The 10,142-nt window shown below is 42.2% G+C and overlaps 1 protein-coding gene across 4 annotated transcripts in view; it reads right to left on the bottom strand.

Moving 5' to 3' along the window:
* Nucleotides 1–142: 142 nt before the first annotated feature.
* Nucleotides 143–10,142, bottom strand: part of LOC103391262 (probable serine/threonine-protein kinase kinX) — a 33,140-nt gene continuing 23,140 nt past the window's right edge. For 2 of the 4 annotated variants that reach the window (XM_025062956.1, XM_025062959.1), the window contains 13 exons: nt 8,617–8,757; nt 8,464–8,523; nt 6,859–7,014; nt 6,095–6,182; nt 5,523–5,820; nt 5,031–5,436; nt 4,791–4,928; nt 3,378–4,680; nt 2,915–3,024; nt 2,298–2,460; nt 2,095–2,210; nt 1,810–1,891; nt 143–1,617 (listed from right to left, as the gene is read on the bottom strand). In XM_025062956.1, coding sequence (XP_024918724.1) covers nt 1,169–1,617; nt 1,810–1,891; nt 2,095–2,210; nt 2,298–2,460; nt 2,915–3,024; nt 3,378–4,680; nt 4,791–4,928; nt 5,031–5,436; nt 5,523–5,820; nt 6,095–6,182; nt 6,859–7,014; nt 8,464–8,523; nt 8,617–8,757 — 3,510 coding nt within the window. In that variant the 3' untranslated portion in view covers nt 143–1,168. The remainder of the gene's footprint in view (nt 1,618–1,809; nt 1,892–2,094; nt 2,211–2,297; nt 2,461–2,914; nt 3,025–3,377; nt 4,681–4,790; nt 4,929–5,030; nt 5,437–5,522; nt 5,821–6,094; nt 6,183–6,858; nt 7,015–8,463; nt 8,524–8,616; nt 8,758–10,142) is intronic. The other 2 variants (XM_025062958.1, XM_025062957.1) reach the window with 2 other exon arrangements.

Here is a 10,142-nt window from a genome sequence, read left to right as displayed (position 1 = left end):
CCTTACCATCGTGAAAAAAATCAAAATTTCTTTTTATAAATTTACAAAAAATGTGTCAAAATCTTTTAGTTTTTGACCAAAAATGACATGAAAATTTAACATTCTGATAGAAAATTTTATATAAAAAAATTTAAAATATTGTTTTCTAAGTGCTCTATTTTAATGTAATTCATAATCTACACTGAGCATGAAACACAAAACACACACATGCATCAACACAACAAACACAACTAGCTCAGTAGACGAACACACACACACAGACAATGGCAGCACAAAAGAATCGACTGTTAAGTCATCATCATTAACTGCTCTCCCCTTTCTTTTACAGTGTATACCAGACCTGGGCAATCTACGGTTCGTGTGGCAGATACGGCCCACTTGGCTTTCTAATCCGGACCGCCCACCACTGATACCAGGTAAGCTAAAGACTGATGTTTATCTTTCTATTTTATGCATTAAGACGAAACAACTGTAATTCTATTGATGCCAATAGATGGCGGCAGACATCATTTGTGCCAGATTATCTTTGAAGGTTTAGGTTTATTCTTGTACATTTTATTTATATTACTTTATCCAGCGTTTTACATCCAATCCACACTGAACCAGCCCGTGGGGCAAAAAGTTTGCCCACCCCTGGTGTATACTGTATCCTAGAGTGAGGGGCAGCGCTATGACGGGGTAAACAGCAAGGCATATACATTTTCATGTCAGTGTCTTATTGCAGTGATTTTTATTTTTTAAATGAGAAAAGCAGTTTTATAAGAATGATGGGGTTTAAAATATTTAGTGAAATTTGAATCAATAACTGTGTGGAGGTGGGGTCTAGGTACCACTGCTGTAACCTTTGACTGAAATATTACGGCTTGGCTAAAGTTAAATACTGAAACTTTAAAATAAAAAAAACACTCAAAGGCATAAAAGAAAGAAACAGAAGTAAAACAAAACCTGTGTTCAGCTCCGTGATTGGACAGTTCGTGCTGATCTGAAGCCATCGATGTAAGATGTAAAATGACACCAGGATGAAGAAAAAAAAAGAAAAAAAAAGGTCATGCATTCAAGTGCATTCTTGTCCCTCCAGACTCTGGCACTGTACTGTCGTCAGGAACACTGACGGTCACTGACGGACAAGTCTGACCAAAGTGCAAAATCCTGTCACCACCCTGACCCCTCACTGGACAATCTGGGGCATCTCACTCCAGGCTTTGGCCTTCTTCTTGGCCAGTGCCATCCACGGAGGCTCGTCCTGGGGGAGAGGCGGGCCGGTCAGGCCTCTCTGGGGGGAGACAGCCGCTCTGGGACCGGATTTTTCTGGAGCTGTTACGAGCGAAAAGGCAGTGGGTGTGACGGCAGCGCTTTGGGGCGGGAGGGGTTTAGAGGGGGAGGTGGTGACAGGTTTGGGCGGGGACGAGGGGCTAGTGCAAGAGTTGGGTTTTTGGGGAACAGGAACTGGAGTTGGACTTGGTCGGGATCTTTGGTCTACAGGTTTGGTGGTGGAAGGTGGAACGTAGGGTTTTGGAGGCACAGCACAGGGCAGCAGGTGGGCCTTAGAAGGCTGAGCTGGAACTGGAGTTGGAGGAGGGAGGTCTCTCTTTGCCTCCTTCACTGCAGGCAAAGTCACTGGAAGAAACGATAATGTAGAAAAATGGAAGAATTTACACATTATTTCATTGTTGAGAATCTTAGGGTCAGATGCGGTAACACGGTTTGTCCACAAGAGGGAAGAATAACCTAAGACAAAATCACAAACGTCGTATTTTGTGTTCTGCTAATGATCTTTTTTTCTCTCTCTGTATTTGTGCTTGTTCGTACCCTTTCCTGGGGATTCAGGTGTTTTGCTGCCCTGCCCTCTGCTGGCCTGTGGGGGCAGTGAAGGCTTCTTCTCCTGCTCCTCCTGATGACAGACAACAATAACAGTCAAAGGTAAGAACTGTCATATATAACAGTACAGTAAATAGAACTGGAGAGTAAACAAATATTATATTTAAATGTATATTATTATTATTATAATTTTTTTTCATATATAAAATCCGTATATAATTTTAGATTTTTCTTTTTGCTCAGACTTGTTGTGGGACCATCAGTGAAGTCACTGACCTTCTTCACCGTCATGTCCAGGGACTTCTCCTGGTAGATCTTCTGCTTCTGTTTGGCCATAGAGATCCAGCTGGGAGAGTCCGATCCAACAGAACCACCACGAGCTGCTGCCGGGTCTGAGTGGAACGTCACGGCATCATTACACCTCAGCTCTCCATATAAGTAAAGTGTCTGTGTGTGTGTGTGTGTGTGTGTTCACACACCTGAGAAGAGCTTGGCTTTACCTCCACCATCTCCGTGCATCTCTGGTTTTTTAGGAACGACAGGTCGGTGACTGACTGACGGATTAGTTGCTGGTTTAACCCCGACCGTTGGAGGTGGTTCAACCCTGGGGGCAGTTGTCTGAGGCGGAGATTCAGAGAGGGACTGAACCGGAAAGAACAAAAAAAGTGGTGAGGATCAGAATCTGTTATAAAATATCACACAGTACAGTCAGGATTAATGTATAAACTGAGGTCAAACTTTGTCCTTTGACCCTAGGTCACAACCTGATTCTTTGTCTGGTCTAAAGACTGAACTCCATTTGATTTATTGTTTATTTTTGAGGGTGGAAAACCTGAATTAAAAAAAAAAGTAACAAAACTTGATAGAGTTATAATGCTATAACTTGTCAATGCTGTAGGGGGGCAGTAGTGAGTCACATTCCCCATCATGACTTCACTTCTAACGCTTCCATTAAACCTCTGTATTTACTGGGATTTCTTTAAAACAATTGCTTAAAAAAAAAAAAAAGACAAGATTTTAAATGTATTTCAATCTTCCAGTTATGTAACCAAAATATGGAGTTCATAAAAAGTTCATTCAAACAGTGCAGTCGTACAGTCATCTCTGTGTTTTCCTCCTCAGAGCTGAAGAGGTGCGAAGCAGAAGTCTTCCTCAGCCGGATTCCAAATGGACTGTCAGGATTTCCCTCAGATCTGACGCAGCTTTCTGTAAGTGGAAAATGCAGTTCTTTAATCCACAACACAACACAACACAGTCACATAGTCACATAGTCACATGGAGATGTTGGCTAGAGTGGCACAAACTATGGCCCGCGGGCTGGATACCTCCCACTAGGCTTTTTAATTCAACCTGTCAAATATTGACAACATTTTTTAAATCATAGATACCAAAGCCAACTGTCATTTTAGCCTTTATTTTCCTGCATTACCAGTTCTTCCATTGAACCACTAGATGACAACAATCTATGATAAAGGCAGGCAAATAAACATTCTGCTTCTTTTGGGGGGGGGGGTTAAAAGTTAATGTGAAGTATGTTTCTCTTGTTGCTAGAAATGTACCTTCTGTGTCTGCAGCTGAGTTCTGGGGTTTAGAGGAGGAGGAGGAGGAGAAGGGAGCAGCAGAGTTCCCAGAATTACTTGCTCTACCAGGACTCCACACCACGTCGACCTCAGGTGAACTCACAGGTTCTGCTTTCACAACACTTTCCTTCTCTGCTGCTGCTGTTGTTGTTTCTAACTCCTCACCTTTGTATTCAGCAAGAGTGGGTGACACAGGGGTGAGGCAGGGGGGAGGAGAGGAGGGAGGAGTCAGACTGTGAGATCTCTGCCAGGCCGGAGCGATGGTGAAGCGGGCTTTACTCTGCTCTGACCTACTGGGTGTCTGCTGGACCGTGTCATCCACAGAGGCCACGGGTTGATCCTCATCTGTCGCCGCCATTTCCTGCTTTTCTGCTGCGTCAACAGTTTCTGCCACCTGTCGGAAGACTGGAGGAGGTTTCTCTGCGCTGGGAGAGACCAGGTTAATGTGGACAGTGGTTGTTGCAGACTTGGTGGGAGAAAGAGGAGGAGACACAGCGCCACCTTCTGGAGATGAAGGCCTACAAGGCGAGTCAGCCAGAGTCAAAGAAGGAAGCCTGGCAGGACTAACAACTTCCTCCAGGACTTCAGTTTTTTCTTCTTCTTCCTGTTTCAGTTCACGATCAGAGTCTTTTGTCACTTCTTCTTCTTCTTCTTCAGATTCGTCTTCATCAACTTCCTGTGTTTCCTGCTCCCATTCTTGTTCAGCGGTGACCTCAACATTTTCTTCTGCCACTTCAGAGACTTCTGTGTCCTTCATCACTTCATCATGTGACTCATCAGAAGGTTTGCTCAGGATTTCATCCTCCTCCTCTTCATCATCATCACCTTGTTTCGTTTCAGATGCAGCATTGTCACCTTCACCTCTTTCTGCTCCTCCTAATGACACCAGAACTCCTGTCTCTTCCTCTGCTGCATCACAGACACTCTCCTCCTCCCCCTCCTCTTCATCCCCCTCCTCCTCTGCTTCAAGTTCTTCCTCCATCTCCACTCTCAAACTGACTTGCTGCACGTCTACCTCCTCCTCTTCCTCCTCTTCATCATGGGTTTCTCTGCTCTCCCATTGCTCCTCATCAAACTCTTGTTCTTTCTGTAGCTCCAGTGTCACCCTCTCCTCTTCTTCCTCCTCCTCCTCCTCCTCCTCTTCTTCCTGCTCCATTTCAGTTTCTTTGTCGTCTCTCACATCTTGTGCCTGGATTTCAGATTCTCCTGTGTCTGTGAAACTTTTCTCCTCAGGTTTGTGCTCCTCCGTCTCATCGTCCTCTGCAGCTTCGTCTTCCTCCTGCTGGAAAACAAAGGTGAGAAGGTTACGAAGGAGAACAGTGACTATGGACCTGCAGTGGAGACGGTGTACGGCCTAAACAGAGAAGGTAATAATTCATGTCAAATACTTACATCATTGACAAGTTGTCCATCTTCCTCCTCCTCCTCTTCCTCTGGTTCTTCGTTGTCACTTTTTCTCTCTTGTTCAGTGGAAACCAACTTTTCCTGACAGGAAGGAGTAAATCTCCCTCCATCCTCCTCCTCCTCCTCCTCTTCCTCTGGTTCTTCGTTGTCTTGACTTTTTCTCTCTTGTTCAGTGGAAACTAACCCTTCCTGACAGGAAGGAGTAAATCCCCCTCCATCCTCCTCCTCCTCCTTTTCCTCCTCTTCCTTGGTGAAGGCGTTGTGACACTGATAGCTGAAAAGCTCCTCCACTTCACTCCTCTCTTCTTTCTTCTCCTCTTCCTCTTGATCTTTGACCTCTACTGCTTCCTCCTCCTCCTCCTTCCTTGTCTCCAACTCCAAGAAGACTTCCTCAGTCTTGACGCTTATTGGACAGGACACGAGAGGAGTTTTCAAGGAACTCAAAACCTCTTGCAACAAGGACTCTTCCTCCTCCTCTTCTTCCTCCTCCTCTTCCTTCTCACTAGTTTCTTCTTCTTCTTCTTCTTCCTTTTGTAATAACCTACTTTCAACCTCGTCCTCCACTGACTCATATGCAGTGCTCAGAGGATCAAGTAAATACTCTCTTGGACCAGCAGGAGGCTCGGGCGAGGCTCTGGAAACAAACGTCAAGAGGTTAGTTTGACATAACAGGAAAAGAAAAACAGACAAGAGAAGAAGGAGAGAGTCACGCGTCGTCACCTGGGAGTGTCCAGAGAGGAGGTTCCTGAGCTGGGACTGGACAAGTGGAGAGGGTCAGGCGTGTCCTCCTCAGGAGGACAGGAAGTGTCCAGGTTGTGGGAAATATCCTGTTCGTCCTCTGACTGGGAATCCTCTTCCTCCACCGACTCCTCACTGTAGCTCAACAGGGATTTTCTGAAATGTTGTGACGGCTCTTCCTCCTCCTCCTCCTCCTCGTCCTCCGTATCATCCTCATCTTTGTCGTTCTCTTCTTCCATTTCCCTCGTGAACCCTGATTTAAGCTCTTCTAAACTTACAACTGTAGAAAAGATATAAGTGATGAAGAAAATGAAAATGAATGTTAAAATAAATGTTACGTTCCATATATCGTCTGTTGTCATTCTCTTTTACAGTATGTCTTAATGTTCATATATATTAAAATACCTAAATATATATACAACCATGTGTATATATGTACATATAAATGCACATATATGTATAAATATATGTACATGTAAATATACATATACACACATACTGTATATGTTAACACACACATATAAATGTAACTCTTATATAAAGTACGTCCTGACCTTGTTCTGGCTCCTCCTTAGGTTCTGACACTGATGTGTCCAGTGTTCCGTCCATCATGTCTTGTCCCTCGGTTCTTGGCTCCAGTTTCTGCAGGGAGAAAACATACACATATATTAACAGTTATACAGTTAATGCGTATATGTGTATACATATATACATGTGTATATATATACACATATACGTGTATATATATATATATTCATATATACGTGTATATATATATACACACATGTGTATATGTATGTATATATGTATATATATATACACACATGTGTATATGTATGTATAAATATTTATGTATACACATATACACGTGTGTATATATATACTTAATATATGTGTATGTTTTCTCCCTGCAGAAACTGGAGCCAAGAACCGAGGGACAAGACATGATGGACGGAACACTGGACACATCAGTGTCAGAACCTAAGGAGGAGCCAGAACAAGGTCAGGACGTACTTTATATAAGAGTTACATTTATATGTGTGTGTTAACATATACAGTATGTGTGTATACGTATGTATACATATACATATATACATACATATATATACATATATACATACATATATATACATATATACATATATAAATACATATGCATAGATACATAAATATGTATATATATATACATATACATATACATATATATATATATAAACATATATACATACATATATACAGAATAAACAATAAAGTAAGAAAACAAACAAACAATACATTCATTGAAAACATAGTATTTGTTTGTGTACTGCAGTCTTACCCTGGCAGGTTTCCTCCTGTTGCAGGCCTTGTGTCTTAGTCCCAGTTTGTGTTTTGCAGCAGAGTTGTCCAGACAGGCCATAGGACTGGCCGCTTGACTGAAGTCTCCAGGAGCCACCAGGGGGCTCACTCCTCTGCTGGAGGACGCACAGGGGAGCTGGGAGGACAAGAGACAAAAAAAAAACACAGGAGGTTTCACTGAATCGCAGCTTCATGAATACATCGTTGACAGAGTAAATATTTCCCCGGGATCTGTAAACACAGGTACATTTAATTTCCTCTTTGAAGGGATTGAAATATTTTGTCACTGTCTGGAGACACGCAGTGACAAGAACTTGGACGTGTCCAGCCTTGTCGGAGGGAAATTGTGTCCACATGGAACTGTTTCCTCCAGGTCTGTTTCTAGTTGTTTCAAAGGCAGCGGGGCCAGAAACTCTGACAGTACTGTGTAGTATTTATGACTCCAGAGCAGTACCCAATAGGAACAGAAATACTGAAATACGACTTCCAACTCTACAAAAATCTCTACGTCCCAGGACATTTTTGAAAATATTCCTGCCAAAAGAACCTGGGAAAAGTCAGTAAATCCACTACATACAACCTCCAGAAATATTTGGCTCTGAAAGTACCACGAGTATGACCACCATTAAAGTACAGCAGCAGAGGCCTGAGAAAATAATTGATTCCTAATCAGATTATTATGACCACTCAGTTCAACTGACACCAACATGACATTCTGAGACCACACTCACAGTCAAAAACACAAAGCTACAAAAAAAAGTCACATGTACGCAGTACCAGTGCCGTAGGTTGAGAACCAAACATTACTGCACAACTCATTGTATAAGTAGTACCAGTAGTAGAACCTCGTCCTTAGAACTAGCAGAGAGTAAAAGTCAATTCTTTGTCAAAGGTCTGTTGGAAAAAACAGTTTCTGTCCACGTGTGCAGCTGAAACCAGAGGAATGTACTGAGAACAACCAGAAACACACACCCGGAGAACACACACTGAGCCCGTGGTTGTTATATATACATATACACATATATATTTCTCACAACCTATACTTTTTCAGTAAACAGAAAGACAGGTTGACTCAATCACTGGCTCGGTTCAACTTCAGGCTCACAGACCCCAGGGTCCACTAACTATCTATATGCAACATTTTACTTTTTTTGAATTGTAATGAAGTATATAAAATATCGTGTCTCCATAACTGTGTCTGTGTCCAGACTGAGCCACTGCCACTGCCACCGGCAGCAGACCTCTCTGGCCTAAATGCTGCGACTGGAATGCTCTTCAAGTTGGATCTTTTCAGGTTCTGGTCTGCACGGTCATTTGTGGCTTCAGACCGGCTGAAATAGCTCAGACTGCACTATTATTAAACGCTCGTTTGTCATACTTTGCTGACTCTGCGTTTAGCCCACATTATAGCTTAAACAAATAGTTGAGGTTTTTTTCTCTGCAGGATTTGTTTCATCACAGTTTGGCACAGATTTACGTCCGTCCTCCAGCATCAAAGACCAAAGAGTGAACTCCAAAGTCAAAGTCGTAGTCCTGAACTACCGACAGAACCTGACAGAACTGATCAGTATTTTTGCCTCCTTACCTGGCCATCGTCGCCCCCTACTGCCTCCAGACTGACGCTGCTGCTGCTGTGAGTCTGTTTCTGAAAAAGACGATGAAAAAAAACACCCGTCAGCGTCGCGGCAGCTTCGACTTGTCTCACTGAGTGAAGTCGGAGTTCAAAAAGGTGTGTCACCATCGCTGCCTGAGGTGTGGTGTACTCAGGGGGACTGCAGGGTAGACCGTCGTCCTCAGACGTGGTGCCGGCATCTTCCATCTTCTTCACACACATCAGAGACGGAGGAGAGCCCAGTCTGATGGCCTGTTTCAGCTGGAGCTGCAGGAATGAAACACAAACACAGACAACGATTAACGTCGGTTCAGTCACGGGTGTTGTTTGGTTTGTTGATAAAGAAACGTACCATTGGTCAAAACCTGATGATGTCACAGTATTTATACACAGTGGAACACCCAAGATACGAGTTTAACACTCGTATCTCGATCAAATTTCCCCCATTACAAATTACTAAAAACCAATTCATTTGTTCCAGCCCAACAGAAATATACTATTAATTAATTAAATTAAAATCCATCTCTATCTAAACATTAAAAAACATAGATATAAAATCCATCTCTATCTAAACATTAAAACAATACTACAAACATTAGAACAATAGAAACTAATAAATTGATAATGTAAAATAATAATAATTAAGAAAACCTTTTATATTATTGTTATAAAAATTGGTAAAATAAAATAACCCTTTTATATACAGAGAGAGACAGCACCACAGAGAGAGAGAGAGAGAGACATACAGTAGATATGGAGAGAGAGAGAGAGAGAGAGACTAGCAGATGAGGTGCCTACAGTTTAATATTACACTGTCGATCTTCTTGTGTTTACCAGACCTGATGAGTCAGCTGGCAGCAACAACAGAACCACTGTTTGTCCGAGTGCTGCCTCCTACTGTGTGTGTGTATAAGTGAGTGTCAAACACAGAGAGGGAGAGATAAAGAGAGCGAGAGACATAGGGGGTGTGCAGTGAGAGTATCACAGAAACTCCAGACCAACTCTGTAACTCTTGTTGTCGTCCTGTTACGTGCTGCCCTGTAACAGTCACTCCAGGACTGAGGTGCAGAGTGGACAAAGGTCAACACAGCAGCCATGACCACAGTGGTTCACACTGACCAGTACAGTTACACACACACACACGAGACAAAGACAAGTACAGTGTTGATATTCATACTGTACAAGTACAAGTACAAATACTGTCAGTACTGGTCAGAGACAACGTCCAAGTTAACGTAGATACATACAAATATATACCTATACATATATAAACACATATATATGCATATATATATATTTCTATATATGTGACACATACAAATATATATGTATAAATATACTGTATATATATGTATCCATATATATGTATATATATATATGTCTATAGAGTACATATGTAGATTGACATACAATCTAAATGGACTCAGTTCTACAATATAATCTTGGTGTTTAATCAGTTCCTTTTTTATTTCCAGCTAAAATGTATTGATTGTGAGTCACAATGAAGATGACAAAGGTTAAGAAACGAAATATATTTTGGTGTGATTTAATTTTTTTTTTCATAGAGTCAGTGTTGAATGTGTTAACCTTGTCTCGGCAGCGTGTCGTCTATAATCTGATACCTGGAGTTTCAGAGTCTCGAGCCTGTGAAG

This window comes from Cynoglossus semilaevis, chromosome 15 (genome assembly GCF_000523025.1).
Source record: "Cynoglossus semilaevis isolate Cse_v1.0 chromosome 15, Cse_v1.0, whole genome shotgun sequence".
In the NCBI taxonomy this organism is placed as follows: Eukaryota; Metazoa; Chordata; class Actinopteri; order Pleuronectiformes; family Cynoglossidae; genus Cynoglossus; species Cynoglossus semilaevis.
This window is presented reverse-complemented; position numbering and strand designations above follow the sequence as displayed.